Here is a 22,112-nt window from a genome sequence, read left to right on the forward strand (position 1 = left end):
CATACTAGCAATACATATACCGCCACATACATACTCACCTAAAATCCAACAATGGAGTAAATTGAAGTCAAATGGTCCATGTTTATTCCAATAATCCACTTTTTTTTTAAAGCCATCACAACTCAGGACATGGTGTCAGAAGTGGGATCATGAAAACGCCATTTGTGGCACTGCACATTTTCGGTGCTGGAAAATATATAAACAAAACAGTTACATAATGTCTAGTTATAAGGTCTATTAGTTAGTTATAGCAGTGTTTTTCAACCACTGTGTGCCGTGAAATACAGTCTGGTGTGCTGTGGGAGATTATGTCATTTCACCTAATTGGGTTAAAAATATTTTTTGCAGTCCTTTTTTGCTGTATGTCAACTCTCTTGACATATGCCCAGACGCAGAATAATCTCCCTTTTATTTATTAGTATTATTTTATTATATTTTTATTTTATTATATATTATTATTATTATTATTATTAAATTTTTATTTTTATTTTATTATTATTATTATTATATATTTTTATATATATCTGTCTGTCTCTGGCCTCGTATGTGTGTGTGTGTGTGAGAATGTGTCTGTCTTTGTCGTCTTACTTGTTATATAATTGTGCCATTTGTCCCTCGTTGGTGGGATCTGAGTGGGGTGAGAGGGTGGGTGGGTGGTTTGGGTTTTAAGGGAAAGGGTGTGAATCATTTACTGACTTTAAAATTGTACTGTTTCGACTTGCACTTTTTTCTGTCTATTTGAAAATGCCAATAAAAAAAAGTTGGGAAAAAATATTTTTTGCACACCAGTAATTATAATCCACAAATAATGTGCTGTTGTTGAATGTCGGTGCTGTCCAGAGCAAGGCAGAGTAACCGTGTAATACTCTTCCATATCAGTAGGTGGCAGCAGGTAGCTAATTGCTTCGTCGACGTCGGGAACATGGTTTGTGATGATCACAATATGAAGACGACAGCAGGAGGCAGTGTGCAGGTAAAAAGGTATCTAATGCTTAAACCCAAAAATAAACAAAAGGTGAGTGCCCCTAAAAAAGGCATTGAAGCTTAGGGATGGCTATGCAGAACGAAACTAAAACTGAACTGGCTACAAACTAAAGAAAAACAGAATGCTGGACGACAGCAAAGACCTACAGCAACAACTGAAATAGTCTTGATTGCTAAAACAAAGCAGGTGCGGGGAATAACGCTCTAAGGAAGACATGAAACTGCAACAGGAAAATACCAACAAAACAGGGAAAGCCACCAAAATAAGAGCGCAAGACACTACACACAGTAAAACACCAAAAAACTCAAAATAAGTCACGGCGTGATGTGACAAGTCGTGACACTACTTTGAGACAAGTAGAGCGCATGGTTGGTTATGGTTTAAATTCATATTCAACAATTGCGACGACAACTTTTTCATGATTGCTGCTGGTGGTGTGCTTTCGGATTTTTTCAATGAAAAAAATGTGCCTTGGCTCAAAAAAATTTGAAAAACACAGAGTTATATGGTATATATCAGTATATTACATAATGTCTATGACAAGACATTGAAAAGAATGTACCTCGAGGGAGACGAATGGACCATATTTGTGGAAAAAAAACACTTTTTTCAACCCAGAATATCTGTTACTGTTACTAACATGGTGTCAGAAGTGGGATCATTAGAAGGCCATTTGTGGCAGTTCGAAGAATAATTGAGCACAGCTTCACATTTTTGGTGCTGGAAAATGTATAACAAAACAGTTACATAATGTCTATAACTAGACATTGAATAGAATGTACCTCGAGGGAGACAAGTGGTCCATACATGTGCCAAAATCCGAAGTATCTGTTACTAATATGGTGTCGGAAGTGGGATTATTCAAAGGCCATTTGTGACAGTTCGAGGAATAATTGAGCACAACTGCACATTTTTGTGCTGGAAAATGTATAAACAAAACAGTTACATAATGTCTAGTTATAAGGTATATTAGTTAGTTATAGGGTATATATCAGTATATTACATGTCTATAACAAGACATTGAATAGAATGTACCTCGAGGGATAGGAATTAAATGGTAAATGGTAAATGGGTTATACTTGTATAGCGATTTCCTACCTTCAAGGTACTCAAAGCGCTTTGACACTATTTCGACATTCACCCATTCACACAATGATAGCGGGAGCTGCCATGCAAGGCCCTAACCACGAACCACCAGGAGCAAGGGTGAAGTGTCTTGCTCAAGGACACAACGGACGTGACGAGGTTGGTAGAAGGTGGGGATTGAACCAGGAACCCTCAGGTTGCTGGCACGGCCACTCTCCCAACCACGCCACGCCGTCCCCAATGGGCCATATTTGAAGCAATATCCACTTTTTTAACGACCATCGCAACCCAGAGTATCTGTTACTGTTACTGTTACTAACATGGTGTCAGAAGTGGGATCATGAAAAGGCCATTTGTGGCAGTTCGGAGAACAATTGAGCACAACTTCACAATTTTGATGCTAAAAAAATGTAGTTACATCTAGTCTAGTCACAGGGTACATGAGAGTAGAATGCACCTCGAAGGAGACAAATGGTTCAAAATCCACTTATTGAAAGAGCCATCACTACCCGAAATATCTGTTGCTGTTATTTATATGGTGTCAGAAGTGGGATCTTGAAAAGGCCATTTGAATGTACCTCGAGGGAGACAATTGGTCCACACTTTTGCCAAAATCCCATTTTTCAAGAGCCACCACAACCCGAAATATCCGTTACTAAAATGGTGTCGGAAGTGGTATTTTGTAAAGGCCATTTGTGGCAGTTCGAAGAATAATTGAGCACAACTGCACATTTTTGGTGCCGGAAAATGTATAAATGTAGCGACAGAAACCGACTCCTCTTGTGTTTCTGTCTGTGACAATAAACCCGTGATCAAACTGGTGGGTGAAATACCAAATTGTGACAACAGTCCCTCAAATCAGCGTTTAAATGTCAACAAAAATCCCGTAGGATTGTCACACCCTTCCAAATGCCTAAAGGTCAACGGCAGGCTTGGTCCGAAATGTGAGAGGTCAATCAGCTGAGACGCCAGCAGAGCCAACACCGAGGCCTGAGCAGTCAGCAGGGCTTGGTCCCTCACCTCTATCCCAGCAGGAGGCCCAAGCAGACTGATGTCACAGCTCTGTTTACGGCCACCACCACCAGGAAGCTGGGACAGCAGGTTCTTAGCCAACATAAACACTCGTCCCGGACAGAATCCTGCTGAATTCCAAAAGTTTCCCAACAAGCTACTCCAGTCAGCGTTATCTGCTTGTGTTTTGAGTTGCACACACACCAACATAGGGCAGCACCATCCATCTTGATGACAAGTAGCACTCAGCCATGATACCAGATCAGCACAACTATCACATGGAAACATCTGGGCATGAGTCGTGACCCGTAGTTGTCGCCCGTGGTTGTGTGCGCCGGTGTCTCCTTGTGTTTGCGTTGTCATGCGACATACCCACACATTCCGTGCACTGTGCACACCCCTATGGAAAACGCACGGGGCTCCAAATGGGGGCAGACCAAAGCACAATCTTCTCAATCCTGGTGAGAAACAAGCTGATAACCTCCATTTGGAATTTATGACATTGTTCTACCAACCTCCAAAGACATGCACCTGGGGATTGGTCGATTGGCAACACTAAATGGTCACTAGTGTGTGAATGTGAGTGTGAATATAGGCGCCGAACCCGTGGGTGCTTCGGGGCCCGAGCAACCACGGGCACGTGGGATTGATGGCAAATTCTTTCTCACTACCAAGCCAAAACCGCGCATGCTCAGGCCCTTTCTACACTAAGGTTATCCTGGATAAATCCCACCTAACCGTATCCTTGTCCACACACACAATGGTAGTTTAAGATCCCCTAACCCTCTCCGTCAGCCGCCGCAACGCAACCTAGTACGCATGCGCGGAAAATGCGCACGTCATAGTCACCGGTGTTGCTTTGTGTGCAAGTTCTTAAATTTAACTTATCTGAACAATATCCAGTGTTGTGGTATTTCAATTAACTGGAATCCAGTGTGCTGTGGGGCCCTATTGTAGTGAATCACATCTGAGCCATCATAAATTAATCCAATCTTTATTGGACACGTGGAAGTACACAATGTGACAAAGAACATTTTACAACAATCAATCTCGGGATCTACATATCTGGTCAGGACACTCCTCACTCTTTTGCCTTCACCTCCATTGTCCATTCTTTTTTGGTGACTTTATATACTCTGGCCCTAGACGTTGAGTCCGGACAACAACTGATAGTCTGCTTTGTAAGTCTAAAAGCATTCGCCGTTTTCCGTAGTCTTCCCTCGACGGCCAGGTAATACAAAGCACACGCTACCTTTTTTTATCACATCCAGAGCCCGCAATCTCGTTGACTCTCCTTCGACAAATGGACTAAGTTTTTCAGTAAGTAGAACCACAGGTGACCTTGACATTCAAAATTTTCTTGCCGTCTGAGAAGTGTTGTATCCCAAATAGCTGCAATCACTTTCTCTTATGGTATTCATGTGTGATTTCCACAAGCGTCTGTACAGACGGAAGGAAAAACACGGGCATGTCTGGATGACTCGCCTCCATATTTCCAGTGGTTAGCTCCGAGTTACGAAACCTCTTTATTATGAAGCTGGCTGTGGCGCTTTCTTTCTGACGTCACTTCCTGTGAGGGGCGCTGTCTTTCTGGCATCACTTCCTCTCCTAACTCAGTTTGTAAACGATCAATGAGTCCATACAAAGTTAAGAGCCGGAGATTCAAGAAATATACTTAAAAAAAAAAATGTCCGAGGAGGGGGACCTTAAACGATAGTTTAGTGTGGCTGAAACGGGGCTTAGGCTAAATAATGATTCGTTTAAAGGCCTACTGAAACCCACTACTACCGACCACGCAGTCTGATAGTTTATACTGTATATCAATGATGAAATCTTAACATTGCAACACATGCCAATACGGCCGAGTTAGCTTACTAAAGTGCAATTTTAAATTTCGCGCGGAATATCCTGCTGAAAACGTCTCGGTATGATGACGCCGGCACGTGACGTCACGGATTGTAGAGGACATTTTGGGACAGCATGGTGGCCAGCTACTAAGTCGTCTGTTTTCATCGCAAAATTCCACAGTATTCTGGACATCTGTGTTGGTGTATCTTTTGCAATTTGTTCAATGAACAATGGAGACAGCAAAGAAGAAAGCTGTAGGTGGGAAGCAGTGTATTGCGGGCGGCTGCAGCAACACAAACACAGCCGGTGCTTCATTGTTTACATTCCCGAAAGATGACAGTCAAGCTTTACCATTGGCTTGTGGAGAACTGGGACAACAGAGACTCTTACCAGGAGGACTTTGAGTTGGATGCGCAGACGCGGTACCGTGAGTACGCATGCAGCTGCGGCTTCCAAACATTTTATCGCTTGCCCGTACGTGCGTGCCGCTATGTGCATGTCACGTACGTAACTTTGGGGAAATATATGTACTTTATTAACTTTGGGGAGGTGAACGGTACTTTGGGCTGTGGGATTGAGTGTGTTGTGCAGGTGTTTGAGTTGTATTGGCGGGTTATATGGACGGGAGGGGGGATGTGTTTGTTATGCGGGATTAATTTGTGGCATATTAAATATACGCCTGGTTGTGTTGTGGCTAATACAGTATATATATGTCTTGTGTTTATTTTCTGTTTTAGTCATTCCCAGCTGAATATCAGGTCCCACCCGCCTCTCACAGCATCTTCCCTATCTGAATCGCTCCCAATGCCCTCTAGTCCTTCACTCTCACTTTCCTCATCCACGAATCTTTCATCTTCGCTCAAATTAATGGGGAAATCGTCGCTCTCTCGGTCCGAATCGCTCTCGCTGCTGGTGGCCATGATTGTAAACAATGTGCAGATGTGAGGAGCTCCACAACCTGTGACGTCACGCGCTACTCGTCTGCTACTTCCGGTACAGGCAAGGCTTTTTTTATCAGCGACCAAAAGTTGCGAACTTTATAGTCGATGTTCTCTACTAAATCCTTTCAACAAAAATATGGCAATATCGCGAAATGATCAAGTATGACACATAGAATGGACCTGCTATCCTCGTTTAAATAAGAAAATCGCATTTCAGTAGGCCTTTAAGGGGTTATTCGGCTTAGTGTAGACATAGCCTCAGAAAAGTAGCGTCAGATTTAACGCCCGTCCGAGCACCCACCTAAAATAACATCCAAAAACTGCGAACAATACTCCATTTGAATCTTGTGACCTGAATATCAAGTATTAGCGATATTGTTGAGGAACTATTTTTAGCAACGCTACGATGACAGAGGTAGTAATTAGCTAATGCAGCTACAGTACATCATTGACATACTGAGCTGCTGCATCGCCTCTGAGCTGGTGAAAGTTAATTTTAGATTATAAATCATGCCTCTCACCTGGATCGTAAAATGATGCGGACATAAAGTGAAAAGTTGGTCAAAAACGCTTATTAACACCCACCTTTTTTACTGTTTTTTTTTCTCTTTTGGCTGTATTATGATTAATTATTAATCTAAACGGGAAGATAAGAACATCCTATCAGTCGGCATCCCAGTGAGGGCAGACATTGTACAGTAAGTGATTGTTTTATTATTTTCGTAGTTTGCATTTCTTGTTCAGAACTTAGCAATACTGCTACATGCTGCTTATTGTTTCACTAAAGATAGATCTGTTTATTACGCAGCTTCTAAAACTTCTTCATCATCCTCCTTATATTCAGGCTCAAAAATATAAGGTTTTGATCATCATTAGTCTCTATAAGTAGTCTTTGTTGTCTCTCATGAAATCTGACATGATTCGTAGTGTTATTGTTGTTGAAGGTAAAATCTATCTTTGTGATGCGTCTTTAAAATTAATATGCCGCTGTATGCTTAAGAAGAGCAAAATACATAAATATTAAATGATATCAATGTGCCTGTTACTACATTACATATATACTTACAGCATGTACACTGTAAAAAAATTGCCGTTAAAAACTACGGCAAAATGGCAACAGCAAAACACCCTAAAATCAAAAATTGTTTATCACAGTTGTAAATGCAGTATATTCCTGCAAACCGAGAAACAATAGATAACCTAAATTATTTTGGTTATAGTTTGATACACTGAAGAAGAAAAAAATGCACAATTTGGAGTAAGATACGGAGCATTTAATTTTACCGTAAATTTGACAGATTTTTTTACAGTGTATATAAAATCTTGATGGAGGTTTTTAGAGGTTTTTACAGCGCTTTATCGGCGGAATAGAGCAAATCTCATTGACTCTATTGTTAGCTGACTTTTGCCTACAGTTATTTACAAGTTAGAATGCATAAAAAAGAAAAACATGTGTTCTTGTCTCACATAAGTATTGTGAATGACAGGCAAAATTTTAAAGAAAAGTGCAGCTCTCCTTTAGAGGTTCCTTAGAATACATTGCACCCTGTTGTACAGTAAGTGGCGGCATGATATTAAACCGAGAGAGTAATTAACAATAAAATTACAATTGTGATGTCACAGCAACTTTATTGTAATTAACTGTAAAATCACAACTCTGCAGTCACAGTTAATTGCTGGTCAGGGTAAATTACTGTAAACGTTACCGTGAAAATATGCAATTATTAGTTAGTAAATTGCTGTGAAGTTACACTTTTTTACAGTGTTTGTGGAATTAAATTATGGAATGGTTTTGGCAAAAAAGTCAAACAAAATACTTTTATGATCCACTTTAAGAAACTGCGACAAGAAAAATAATGACCTAACTATTTATTCACGAGAACCTTATTGTTATTTATGTATGTATTAACTCATTTATTTATTTTTTTAAGTATCTATCTGTTTATGTTACACATTGAGTACAGGAAGTGTACAAACAAATGTGTTAGTAATTGCTATTAAATGGAAAAAGGGTAGGATTAAATAAGCTCTGTTTCTTTGCGGGTATATTGTAATAAGAAACAGTAAATATGTGATGTACCATATTGTAAATGTACCGGTATGCATGTCCCACATAAACTAATACCATAACCATATTTGTCCAGAAATAGTACCATAAGCCCCCTTTACGTGCCGCAGATCAGAAGTGCAATAGTTGGCTTACACAAATACATACAGACCACTTTAGGGTATATTCTTTTTTTCATACTACTGTATGATAGTTTCATATTCACTTACAAGAGTCTAATTCATGAATAAAAGGCAATGACCTGATCACATTTACTATGGTTTGTCACAGGTGGACGCAAAGAAAGACTAAGCCTGACATCTAGTGGTCATTTGTTGCAACATACATAAGTGGCCTAAAAACCATCATAAGCATAAGACAGACCTTCATGTCTAAAATCAACTACAGTGATTGTGTGTTAAAAGCCAGTTTGATTAAGCTCATTTTTAAGTGATAGTTACAAAAAAGAAAAGAAAAAAAAAGAATAAGATCCAACTGTGATGTTCGTTTCTTCCCTTTTAAATTTTATTTAAAAAATTAATAAATATTTGACCCATTTTATGAAGGACCGTTATCCATAAACCATAAGCATACAATGCACTTTATCCACTTTTTAGATATCCTGTAACTTGTTCTACACATCACCCCGCCCTATAGTCAGATAAGTTACAGTTAAAGTACCAATGATTGTCACACACACACACTCTGCATTTGACCCATCCCCTTGTTCACCCCGTGGGAGGTGAGATGAGCAGTGGGCAGCGTTGGTGGCCGCGCCCGGGAATCATTTTTGGTGATTCAACCCCCAATTCCAACCCTGAGTGCCAAGCAGGGAGGTAATGGGTCCCATTTTTATAGTCTTTGGTATGACTCTGCCGGGGTTTGAACTCACAACCTACCGATCTCAGGGCGGACACTCTAACCACTAGGCCACTGAGTAGGTTATGATCACATGCTGAGTGTGGGGCCCCATTTAAGCACATGTAAAATGTCAATTGATAAATAACAGAGCGCTTCATTACCGCAAATGTATTCCTAGCCCCCTCCTGCTCCGTCACTGATAATAATATAATGCCACATTGTCCATTGTTAGTCAGGGATGTGTCATTAAGATTTGCAAAGTTCAGTTCTAATAATGTTAAATGTGTTATTTTTCAAAAAAACATTTATTGTTTATCTACCAAGGGGCCCCAATTTTGCCAGTAGCGGCCTTGCAGACAACAATGTAACATTAAGGCGTGGACACACCCGTTAGCAACACTAGCATAGCGATGTTGGCTAAAGTGCTAACAATACAATCACTTTTTTCACAGCAAATTCATGCTAGGTTTGCATATATGCTAAAAGAAAAAAACATGATCCAATTTATGATGTCTAACTGATTGACGGAGAGTTGGCACAGCTCCAGAGTGCATTTTAGGAATTGTAGCGAAGCCTTTTTTTCTTTTTTTTTTTAACAAATCTTAAAAATAGAGCTGGGTACCGAATTCAGATTTGCACCGACTAAATTATGCAGGTACTACCAGGTAGCGATTCACGTAAAATCAAAAAGTGCCAAATTTCGATAACTTTGTTGCTCGTGATGTCGACTAAACTTTGGCTCAAACACTTGGCAGGAAAACAAGGACTCCAACAGCACTTAGAGTCTAACTGCCTTGAGGTAATGTTGCAATATCCCATTCCAACAAAGCAAGTATGCCTCATAGGAAACGCTCAATGCATTTATCAAAAAGGTGCTAGCTTGTTGCTAATTTACATTGGCTTTGCCATGCACATGCTACTGATTAGCATGAGTGACTTTACATAGAGATTTCAAGATTTGATAATGAAAACTACAACCAATCAAACGGCTGGTTTGTAATAAGTACCATACTTACAGTATAACCACGTGTAGGGCACAACATAGGACTGGACTGCCACAAAGGCTACTTCTCGGCCGGGCAACGCACCGTAGCCTATGCACTACTGCCATCTAACGTCTTGGAATTGCAACTGCATACAACATCTACTATACTATCAATATCTATATAATGCTTGCAAATGAGACTCTGAAATGTGATAAGAAAACAAGATATGACAACTGGACAAGCTTCCTATTTATGCTGTCCTATGTGGGCGAAAACGACTGCTTTTAAAGTCAACTCTCGTGTTTATTTCACCATTAATAATATATACAGTAGTTGGACTAGACTGTTTTCAGCTTTATGTATTTTTTCTTTGTACTTAGTATTTTAAAGCATGTACAACTTTCACTTTTCTATCTAATTGCACATAACTATGGTGCATTCAAAGACCCTAGTTTAAAAAATTACAGGGGGAGACTTAACCCCTAAGAGATGCACCAATGATAATATTATTATCGTAATAATAATGATGTATTATTATAATTTGTGTTATCCACAGATAAAAATCTCACGTGAATCAGATAATCTCCACTTTACACTCTGAACTAAAGAAAACATTGACCCTTATACTTATTTGAATCCATATTTTGGCCACTTTGAATTTAATTTGTCAAAAAAAAAATCTAAAACAAAAACAAATTATTTAGGGGGGTTTAGCTAGATCGGTAACTGCGGTGCATTCAAGGACCCTCGATTAAAGTTTGAAAGAAGGGGGAGATAATATAATCATAGTAATAATGATGTATCATAATGATTTGTGTTACCCACTGATGATAATCTTACGTGACTCAGCTAATCCCTATACGTCAAACTCTGAAGTAAAAGGAAGTAGTCACATATTTATAATCACGTTTAAGTAGATATATGATTATTTAAAATCATATTCTGGCCACTTTATATTGAATTTGTCGGCACTTTTTGTTATGTTAAAAAAATATTTTTTTTTCTTTTAAAAGACAAAAACTAATTATTCAGCGGGGTTTATCTAAAAGTGTCAATTCCATCTTTAAAAAGTCTAATTTAGATTTTTATTAGATATGTCCGATATTATCGGCCGATAAATGCTTTAAAATGTAATATCGAAAATTATCGGTATCAGTTTTTTTATTATCGGTATAGTTTTATTTATTTATTTATTTTTATTAAATCAACATAAAAAACACAAGATACACTTACAATTAGTGCACCAACCCAAAAAACCTCCCTCCCCCATTTACACACATTCACACAATAGGGTTGTTTATTTCTGTTATTAATATTCTGGTTCCTACATTATATATCAATATATATCAATACAGTCTGCAGGAATACAGTCCGTAAGCACACATGATTGTGCGTGCTGCTGGTCCACTAATAGTACTAACATTTAACAGTTAATTTTACTAATGTTCATTAATTACTAGTTTCTATGTAACTGTTTTTATATTGTTTACTTTCTTTTTCATTCAAGAAAATGTTTTTAATTTATTTATCTTATTATTTTTTAAAAAGGACCTTATCTTCATCATACCTGGTTGTCCAAATTAGGCATAATAATGTGTTAATTCCACAACTGTATATATCGGTAATTAAGACTTGGACAATATCGGCAAAAAAGCCATTATCGGACATCCCTAGTTTTTATATGTGGTTTTGGTTTTAAACCAAACACATGCAATAATTTGTATTTTATTGCATGTAAACGTATCAAGTGTGTGTGTGCGGCACGGCAACGTTGACTTTAAGCAGTGCTTCTCAATTATTTCTCCGCCACGGTTATACATTTGTTGTAAGTACACCTCTGCATGTAACATTGACCGTATCCTCATTAACATGAAATAAAACAAAAAAAGAAATAAAAATCAAAGTCAACATGCCATAAAAGGCCCTATTCCACAAAATGTTTTGGCTCCTGTATCTATAGGTTCCTGTAGAAGTGTGGTTTGTGTTTCCACGACATTTCTCAGTTAAGGTACTTTATACAAACTAGAGATGTCCGATAAATGCTTTAAAATGTATTATCGGTATCGGTTTCAAAAAGTAAAATGTATGACTTTTTAAAACGCAGCTGAACGGAGTGGTACACGGACGTAGGGAGAAGTACAAAGCGCCAATAAACCTTAAAGGCACTGCCTTTGCGTGCCGGTCCAGTCACATGATATCTACGGCTTTTCACACACACAAGTGAATCCATGCATACTTGGTCAACGGCCATACAGGTCACACTGAGGGTGGCCGTATAAACAACTTTAACACTGTTACAAATATGCGCCACACTGTGAACCCACACCAAACAAGAATGACAAACCCATTTCGGGAGAACATCCGCACCGTAACACAACAGAACAAATACCAAGAACCCCTTGCAGCACTAACTCTTCCGGGATGCTACAATATACAACCCCGCTACCCCCGCCCCCACCTCAACCTCCTCATGCTCTCTCAGGGAGAGCATGTCCCAAATTCCAAGCTGCTGTTTTGAGGCATGTTAAAAAAAAATAATGCACTTTGTGACTTCAATAATAAATATGTCAGTGCCATGTTGGCATTTTTTTTCCATGGCATGATTTATTTTGGAAAACCTTGTTACATTGTTTAATGCATCCAGCGGGGCATCACAACAAAATTAGGCACAATAATGTGTTAATTCCACGACTGTATATATCGGTATTGGTTGATATCGGAATAGGTAATTAAGAGTTGGACAATATCGGAATATCGGCAAAAAAGCCATTATCGGACATCTCTTATACAAACGTAGAAAGGAGTGGCTTACTATATTTCTACACTGATGCCATGTAAATAAACGTAAAATATTATGTCAGTTATTTTACTAAAAAGCAAGTAAGTGAAATACAAAGCAATAATATAGAAAATGATGTGATTTAAAAAAAATAAATACAAAATGTACCGAATTGTCCATAAAAAGTCAGAAAGTCGTCCTCTCAGTAAATGATGAATTCATGAAGGTCAGGTGATTCCTTTTGGTCCATTTCAGCTGTGAATAACAATACATAAACAATAAGTGTCAGGGTGTATCTGTAAATAACAATATATAAAGAATAAATGTCAGTGTTTATCTCACCCAGACGACACAAACACGTCACTTTAGCATTAGCATTAGCATTCTGTTCACTCGGGTTGAGGCTAATAGCTACACAAATGGAGTGTCACAGACTACTTTTACCACATGTAATGAAGTTAATAGTACGTTATTTACCTTCGCTCCACCTGTGTACTGCCTCCTTTGTTTCATATTTATCCAACAAAGCAGCTCAGGTCATTGCTTCGTGTCCGGCTTCATACTCCTCCGAATAAACTGCACAGTTTAACTTCAGTTGAGTAAAAACACTCCAAAATAGTTTCAATGATGAGTGTTCTTTAGCACACAAATGCCCCACAAAAGTTCCCGCATGTCGAAAGTTCCTTTCGTTCTTCTTTCTCTCTGTTGTCAAAGTTTGTTGTAATAGATTAGAAATACACACTAAAATAAGAAATAAACAACAATGGCGGTCGTGGGTTTGAATGAGACGTTTTAGGACCGCCCCCAACTGCGTTCAACCAATCAGCGTTCGACATCTTAGCCATCCCCCTAAAACAGGGATGTTGATTGGTTGTCATTGAGGGCCACATGGCAGTTATGCTATAAGTAAATGCAGCATTGGCTGCTGTGACGCGAGAAATTTGGCCGCCATCTTGAAGTGGTGATGAGGAGCCGGCGAGCAGCCTAAACTGACAGTTGACAGCTCGAAAATAAAGATGCCGGGCTGGTGTTCAGCGTTTTCCTGCTCAAATGAGCGGTCTGTTGAAAATAGGCATCGGGGGATTACTTTTCACAAGTAAGATTTAACATTTGACCGTGTACCCCGGGAAGTCCTGTGGGGAGTGCTCAGAGAGTATGGGGTAACGGACTGTCTGATTGTGGCGGTCCGCTCCCTGTACGATCAGTGTCAGAGCTTGGTCCGCATTACCGGCAGTAAGTCGGACCCGTTTCCAGTGAAGGATGGACTCCGCCAAGGCTGCCCTTTGTCACCAATTCTGTTCATAACTTTTATGAACAAAATTTCTAGGCGCAGTCAAGGCGTTGAGGGGATCCGGTTTGGTGGCTGCAGGATTAGATCTCTGCTTTTTGCAGATGATGTGGTCCTGATGGCTTCATCTGGCCAGGATCTTCAGCTCACACTGGATCGGTTCGCAGCCGAGTGTGAAGCGACTGGGATGAGAATCGGCACCTCCAAGTCCGAGTCCATGGTTCTCGCCCGGAAAAGGGTGGAGTGCCATCTCCGGGTTGGGGAGTAGACCCTGCCCCAAGTGGAGGAGTTCAAGTACCTAGGAGTCTTGTTCACGAGTGAGGGAAAAGTGGATCGTGAGATTGACAGGCGGATCGGTGCGGCATCTTCAGTAATGCGGACGCTGTATCGATCCGTTGTGGTGAAGAAGGAGCTCAGCCGGAAGGCAAAGCTCTCAATTTACTGGTCGATCTACGTTCCAATCCTCACCTATGGTCATGAGCTTTGGGTTATGACCGAAAGGACAAGATCACGGGTACAAGCGGCCGAAATGAGCTTCCTCCGCCGGGTGGCGGGGCTCTCCCTTAGAGATAAGGTGAGAAGCTCTGCCATCCGGGGGGAGCTCAAAGTAAAGCCGCTGCTCCTCCACATCGAGAGGAGCCAGATGAGGTGGTTCGGGCATCTGGTCAGGATGCCACCCGAACGCCTCCCTAGGGAGGTGTTTCGGGCTCGTCCGACCGGTAGGAGACCACGGGGAAGACCCAGGACACGTTGGGAAGACTATGTGGGACGGCGTGGCGCAGTGGAAGAATGGCCGTGCGCGACCCGAGGGTCCCTGGTTCAATCCCCACCTAGTACCAACCTCGTCATGTCCGTTGTGTCCTGAGCAAGACACTTCACCCTTGCTCCTGATGGGTGCTGGTTAGCGCCTTGCATGGCAGCTCCCTCCATCAGTGTGTGAATGTGTGTGTGAATGGGTAAATGTGGAAGTAGTGTCAAAGCGCTTTGAGTACCTTGAAGGTAGAAAAGCGCTATACAAGTACAACCCATTTATCATTTATTTATTTATGTCTCCTGGCTAGCCTGGGAATGCCTCGGGATCCCCCGGGAGGAGCTGGACCAAGTGGCTGGGGAGATGGAAGTCTGGGCTTCCCTGCTTAGGCTGCTGCCCACGCGACCCGACCTCGGATAAGCGGAAGAAGATGGATGGATGGTTGTATTTTGTGAAAAGAATATTACCACAGAGTTGAGAAGGAGCAAAGATCTTTAATAGTACTGAAATCTTAGCCGCTAGCAAACAAGAGTATGACCATAATAGAATTGCTTGTCAACGAAATTAATTAAATTTAAAAATGTCCTACTTGAATAACATACAGTTGAAATAAATGATGAAGATAAAGATTGTAAAAGCCAACAGGGGTAAAAGTTAGGACCACAGAACCAAAAACTTAACTATTTTTCTCACACACACACACACACACACACACACACACACACACACACACACACACACACACACACACACACACACACACACACACACACACACACACACACACACACACACACACACACACACACACACACACACAGGTGAAATCCTTTTATAAGTACTAGTGAAAAATAATTTGTGTGCGTGTGAGAAAAAAAATTCAGTATTGTTTATGAGAGTGTTTCAGTAGTGTGTGTGAGAGAAAACCATTTCAGTTGTTTATGTGAGAGCATTTCAGTAGTGTGTATAAGAGTGTTTCAGTAGTGTGTATGAAAGTGTTTCAGTAGTGTGTGTGAGAGAAAACCTTTCAGTTTTATATGTGAGAGTATTTCAGTAGTGTTGTCAACTTTGTACGTTTTTATGTCATTGCCTGAAATAAATAAATAAATAAATGAAAAAAAAATGAATGAAAAAATGTCAGTAGTGTGTATAAGAGTGTTTCAGTAGTGCGTATACGAGTGTTTCAGTAGTGCGTATGAGAGTGTTTCAGTAGTGTATGAGTGTGTTTCAGTAGTGCATAAAAGTGTTTCAGTAGTGCGTATGAGAGTGTTTCAATAGTGTATGAGAGTGTTTCAGTAGTGTATAAGAGTGTTTCAGTAGTGTGTATGAAAGTGTTTCAGTAGTGTGTGAGAGAAAAACCTTTCAGTTGTTTATGTGAGAGCATTTCAGTAGTGTATGTAAGTGTTTCAGTAGTGTGTATAAGAGTATTTTAGTAGTGTGTGTGAGAAAAATATTTCAGTTGTTTATGTGAGAGCATTTCAGTAGTGTGTATAAGAGTGTTTCAGTAGTGTGTATGAAAGTGTTTCAGTAGTGTGTGTGAGAGAAAAACATTTCAGTTGTTTATGTGAGAGCATTTCAGTAGTGTGTATAAGAGTGTTTCAGTAGTGTGTATAAAAGTGTTTCAGTAGTGTATAAGAGTGTTTCAGTAGTGTGTGTGGGAGAAAAACCTTTCAGTTGTTTATGTGAGAGCATTTCAGTAGTGTGTATGAGAGTGTTTTAGTAGTGTGTATGAGTGTTTCAGTAGTGTGTGTGAGGGATGCTGACCAGAAAGGCTGCTTAAAGTGCTAATGCTGACTAGAAAGGCTGCTTAAAGTGCCAATGTCGACGAGAGAGGCTGCTGAAAGTGCCAATGTCGACTAGAAAGGCTGCTTATAGTGCCAATGTCGACTAGAAATGCTGCTGAAAGTGCCAGTGGCGACTAGAAAGGCTGCTTATAGTGCCAATGGTGACCAGAAAGGCTGCTGAAAGTGCCAGTGGTGACAAGAAAGGCTGCTTATAGTGCTAATGCTGACTAGAAAGGCTGCTTAAAGTGCCAATGTCGACTAGAAAGGCTGCTTAAAGTGCCAATGTCGACTAGAAAGGCTGCTTATAGTGCCAGTGGCGGCTAGAAATGCTGCTGAAAGTGCCAGTGGCGACTAGAGAGGCTGCTTATAGTGCCAATGGTGAATAGAAAGGCTGCTTATAGTGCTAATGCTGACTAGAAAGGCTGCTTAAAGTGCCAATGTCGACTAGAAAGGCTAAAAAGATTTCAGTTATTTATGTGAGAGCATTTCAGTAGTGTGTATAAGAGTGTTTCAGTAGTGTGTGTGAGAGTGCTTCAGTAGTGTGTGTGAGAGAAAAACCTTTCAGTTGTTTATGTGAGAGCATTTCAGTAGTGTGTATAAGAGTGTTTCAGTAGTGTGTATGAAAGTGTTTCAGTAGTGTGTGTGAGAGTGTTTCAGTAGTGTGTGAGAGAAAAACCTTTCAGTTATTTATGTGAGAGCATTTCAGTAGTGTGTATAAGAGTGTTTCAGTAGTGTGTATGAAAGTGTTTCAGTAGTGTGTGTGAGAGTGTTTCAGTAGTGTGTGTGAGAGAAAAACCTTTCAGTTTTTCATGTGAGAGTATTTCAGTAGTGTATGTAAGAGGTAATTCTGAATAATGTCCCTAACGGCCCCGCATAGTCATCGGTGCTATGATATGGAGTGTCATGATGTCGGGGGTATAGGGGAGGGGCGCGTTAGAGGAGCTTACAAACAATCTGATTTGATTGAAAAGACCGCAAATCCCCCACACTGGCATTCAATCTCACATACACTCATGTCCCATAAACCCACTTCTTAATCCCAAAGCCTATTTTTTTTTTTTTTTTTTTTTTTTTTTTTTTGGTGGTGGTAAATCCTCCTCTACACCAGCCCCCCTTTAGTCCAAATCCAGGCACAGCTGGTGCATTCCTTCCAACCTGTCCTGGAGCGTGAGCATACCTGCAGGACAAGGTCACGTCCGGACTATTTTGGGGATGACGCGTTCCTAGATCGACCTTGGCCGGGAAATAGTGCCAAAATCAGGAGTGCCTGCGTGATCAAGACATGAGAAGATGGATTTTTTTTTTTAATGACTGAATTTTTTTTTTTTTTTTCCGCATGCCTGCGAACGCCCACTGTGCTCTTATTTATTAGCGTGGGACATTTTGCAGGATTTAACACAGAAGAAGAAGAAGAAGGTGCGCGCTCACGGCCGCTAGCACAATCAGCATCAGCATCCCTTGCGCGCGTCCCCGCGCCCGCAGAGGAGAAGAGGAGAGTTTGCGGGAGTTAAAGTTGACGCCACGCAGCGTGGACATTCCACCCACTGATCAACATTTCAGCAGCCTTAAAAAGTGAAGGATGGCGTGGAACGTATTGACTTTGTGCCTGCTGTGTTTGGCGCTGCGTCATTGCTCGTCACGTAAGTCCCACTTCAGCGCTAATTGCGCGTGATATTGCGTGTTTCGTGCAAAAAGTTGCATGCTTTAAAATAAATAAATAAATAAAACAAAATAAAAAAAAACACGAGAGGGCGAAGAAGCAGGGGTTTAGTGAGTTTTTTTTTGTTTTTTTTTGCACGCATTGCGATGCAGAATCCAATCCACGGACGGGACTGTCTGCAATGCGGTGCTTTTTTTTTAACCCTCCACGCAAGTTGGTGCACGCAAGTTGGAGGACGAGGCTGCGGACTGGCTGACATGTTGTCGATATTTAAGCGTGTTTTCGTCACCCAGGGGGGTTGAGGGGGGTTTAAATAATTGACACGTTGGGAGGAAAGCACGCACCGTGGCGGCGGGACCAGCCCACTGCAGCACTTTTAGGGGAGGCACGTCAATGGTCGCCGTGATATGTCCGTCAAAATATATCCCGACGGGGGGGGGGGGGGGGGGGGGGGGGGGGGGGGGGGGGGGGCAAACATGGTGGGTTTACATTGTGACCCACGTCACGAGCGTGGAAAGTGAGGATTAAGTTTAACGATGCGTGCATGTCATGACTCAGGAGTTTTTAACGAGGGGGGGTGCAGGAGGGAGGGATGGGCGGTCACGTGACTGGAGGAGAGTTTGGAATGTAAATATTTGAAATGAAACATCATTAGGTACACCTGCAGCGTGGAATGTGGTACCTAATGGAGTGGCCCGTGTGCGTTCTTAATTAAAAATGAGTGATGATGTTCCACAGTGCACACGCTTGCAAAAAAAAAATTGCCCACTTTTGGCGACTACTTTTTCTTCTGCAGGGTGAAACGACTGCATGAACATCCTCCACCCAATGTCGACTAGAAAGGCTGCCTATAGTGCAAATGGTGACTAGAAAGGCTGCTTATAGTGCCAATGTCAACTAGATAGGCTGCTTATAGTGCCAATGTCGACTAGAAAGGCTGCTTATAGTGCCATGTCGACTAGAAAGGCTGCTGAAAGTGCCAGTGGTGACTAGAAAGGCTGCTTATAGTGCCAGTGGCGACTCAAATTGGGTGCTTATAGTGCTAATGCTGACTAGAAAGGCTGCTTAAAGTGCCAATGTCGACTAGAAAGGCTGCTTATAGTGCTAATGCTGACTTGAAAGGCTGCTTAAAGTGCCAATGTCGACTAGAAAGGCTGCTTATAGTGCTAATGCTGACTCGAAATGTTGCTGAAAGTGCCAATGTCGACTAGAAAGGCTGCTTATAGTGCCAATGGTGACTAAAAAGGCTGCTGAAAGTGCCAGTGGTGACAAGAAATGCTGCTTATAGTGCCAGTGGCCACTAGAAAGGCTGCTTATAGTGCCAATGCTGACTAGAAAGGCTGCTTATAGTGCCTATGTCGACTAAAAATGCTGCTGAAAGTGCCAGTGGCGACGAGAAAGGCTGCTTATAGTGCCAGTGGCGGCTAGATAGGCTGCTTATAGTGCCAGTGGCGACTAAAAAGGCTGCTTATAGTGCCAATGTAGTCTAGCAAGGCTGCTTATAGTGCCAATGTCGACTAGAACGGCTGCTTATAGTGACAGTGGCGACTAGAAAGGCTGCTTATAGTGCAAATGGTGACTAGAAAGGCTGCTGAAAGTGCCAGTGGTGACGAGAAAGGCTGCTTATAGTGCCAATGGTGTCTAGAAAAGCTGCTTATAGTGCCAGTGGCGACTAGAAAGGTTGCTTATAGTGCCAATGGTGACTAGAAAGGCTGCTTATAGTGCCAATGTCAACTAGAAATGCTGCTTATATTGCCCAATGGTGACTAGAAAGGCTGCTTATAGTGCAAATGGTGACTAGAAAGGCTGCTTATAGTGCCAATGTCAACTAGATAGGCTGCTTATAGTGCCAATGTCGACTAGAAATGCTGCTTATAGTGCCAATGTCCACTAGAAAGGCTGCTTATAGTGCACATGGTGACTAGAAAGGCTGCTGAAAGTGCCAGTGGTGACGAGAAAGGCTGCTTATAGTGCCAATGGTGACTAGAAAGGCTGGTTATAGTGCCAATGTCAACTAGAAATGCTGCTTATAGTGCCAATGGTGACTAGAAAGGTTGCTTATAGTGCCAGTAGCGACTAGAAAGGCTGCTTATAGTGCCAATGTCAACTAGAAATGCTGCTTATAGTGCCAATGGTGACTAGAAAGGCTGCTTATAGTGCCAATAGCGACTAGAAAGGCTGCTTATAGTGCCAGTGGCGACTAGAAATGCTGCTGAAAGTGCCAGTGGCGACGAAAAAAGGCAGCTTATAGTGCCAGTGGGGACTAGAAAGGCTGCTTATAGTGCCAATGTCAACTACAAAGTCTTATAGTGCCAATGGTGACTAGAAAGGCTGCTTATAGTGCCAGTGGCGACTAGAAACGCAGCTTATAGTGCCAGTGTCAATGAGAAAGGCTGCTTGAAGTGCAAATGTTGACTAGAAAGGCTGCTTAAAGTGCCAATGTCGACTAGAAAGGCTGCTTATAGTGCCAATGGCGACGACAAAGGCTGCTTATAGTGCCAGTGGCGACTAGAAAGGCTGCTAATAGTGCCAGTGGTGACGAGAAAGGCTGGTGAAAGTGCCAGTGGTGACAAGAAAGACTGCTTATAGTGCCAGTGGCGACTAGAAAGGCTGCTTATCGTGCCAGTGGTGACTAGAAAGGCTGTTTATAGTGCCAATGGTGACTAGAAAGGCTGCTTATAGTGCCAATGGTGACAAGAAGGGCTGCTTATAGTGCCAATGTTGACTAGAAAGTCTGCTTATTGTGCCAATGTCGACTATAAATGCTGCTGAAAGTGCCAGTGGCGACGAGAAAGGCTGCTTATAGTGCCAGTGGCAACTAGAAAGGCTGCTTATAGTGCCAGTGTCGACTAGAAATGCTGCTGAATGTGCCAGTGGGGACTAGAAAGGCTGCTTATAGTGCCAGTGGTGACTAGAAAGGCTGCTTATAGTACCAATGTCAACTAGAAAGTCTTATAGTGCCAATGGCGACTAGAAAAGCAGCTTATAGTGCCAGTGTCAACTAGAAAGGCTGCTTGAAGTGCAAATGTTGACTAGAAAGGCTGCTTAAAGTGCCAATGTCGACTAGAAAGGCTGCTTATAGTGCCTGTGGCGACTAGAAAGGCTGCTTATAGTGCCAGTGGCGACTAGAAAGGCTGCTTTTAGTGCCAATGGTGACTAGAAAAGCTGCTTAAAGTGCCAATGTCGACAAAAAAAAGGCTGCTTATAGTGCCAGTGGCGACTAGAAATGCTGCTGAAAGTGCCAGTGGTGACTAGACAGGCTGCTTATAGTGCAAATGGTGACAAGAAAGGCTGCTTATAGTGCTAATGCTGACTAGAAATGCTGCTTAAAGTGCCAATGTCGACTAGAAAGGCTGCTTAAAGTGCCAATGTCGACTAGAAAGGCTGCTTATAATGCCAATGTCGACTAGAAATGCTGCTGAAAGTGCCAGTGGCGACTGAAAAGGCTACTTATAGTGCCAATGTCGTATAGAAAGACTGCTTATAGTGACAGTGGCGACTAGGAAGGCTGCGTATAATGCCAATGTCGACTAGAAAGACTGCTTATAGTGACAGTGGCGACTAGAATGGCTGCTTATAGTGCCAGTGGCGACTAGAAAGACTGCTTATAGTGACAGTGGCGACTAGAATGGCTGCTTATAGTGCCAATGTCGACTAGAAAGACTGCTTATAGTGACAGTGGCGACTAGAATGGCTGCTTATAGTGCCAATGTCGACTAGAAAGACTGCTTATAGTGACAGTGGCGACTAGAATGGCTGCTTATAGTGCCAGTGGCGACTAAGAAGGCTGCTTATAATGCCAATGTCGACTAGAAAGACTGCTTATAGTGACAGTGGCGACTAGAATGGCTGCTTATAGTGCCAATGTCGACTAGAAAGACTGCTTATAGTGACAGTGGCGACTAGAATGGCTGCTTATAGTGCCAGTGGCGACTAAGAAGGCTGCTTATAATGCCAATGTCGACTAGAAAGACTGCTTATAGTGACAGTGGCGACTAGAATGGCTGCTTATAGTGCCAATGCTGACTAGAAAGGCTGCTTATAGTGCCAATGTCGACTAGAAATGCTGCTGAAAGTGCCAGTGG

The 22,112-nt window shown here is 41.6% G+C and overlaps 2 protein-coding genes across 2 annotated transcripts in view; one reads left to right on the plus strand and one right to left on the minus strand.

Annotated features, from left to right (window-relative positions):
• Positions 1–13,307, minus strand: part of plekhh3 (pleckstrin homology, MyTH4 and FERM domain containing H3) — a 163,568-nt gene extending 150,261 nt beyond the window's left edge. The window contains exons 1-2 of the mRNA XM_061981952.2: positions 13,022–13,307; positions 12,713–12,799 (exon numbers count right to left, since the gene is read on the minus strand). The gene's annotated coding sequence lies outside the window, so the exon portion shown is untranslated. The remainder of the gene's footprint in view (positions 1–12,712; positions 12,800–13,021) is intronic.
• Positions 13,308–17,516: 4,209 nt separating this feature from the next.
• The window catches only part of cntnap1 (contactin associated protein 1), a 45,789-nt gene continuing 41,193 nt past the window's right edge, over positions 17,517–22,112 (plus strand). The window contains exon 1 of the mRNA XM_061981951.2: positions 17,517–18,007. Coding sequence (XP_061837935.2) covers positions 17,947–18,007 — 61 coding nt within the window. The 5' untranslated portion in view covers positions 17,517–17,946. The remainder of the gene's footprint in view (positions 18,008–22,112) is intronic.

This window comes from Nerophis lumbriciformis, linkage group LG24, assembly GCF_033978685.3.
Source record: "Nerophis lumbriciformis linkage group LG24, RoL_Nlum_v2.1, whole genome shotgun sequence".
In the NCBI taxonomy this organism is placed as follows: domain Eukaryota; kingdom Metazoa; phylum Chordata; class Actinopteri; order Syngnathiformes; family Syngnathidae; genus Nerophis; species Nerophis lumbriciformis.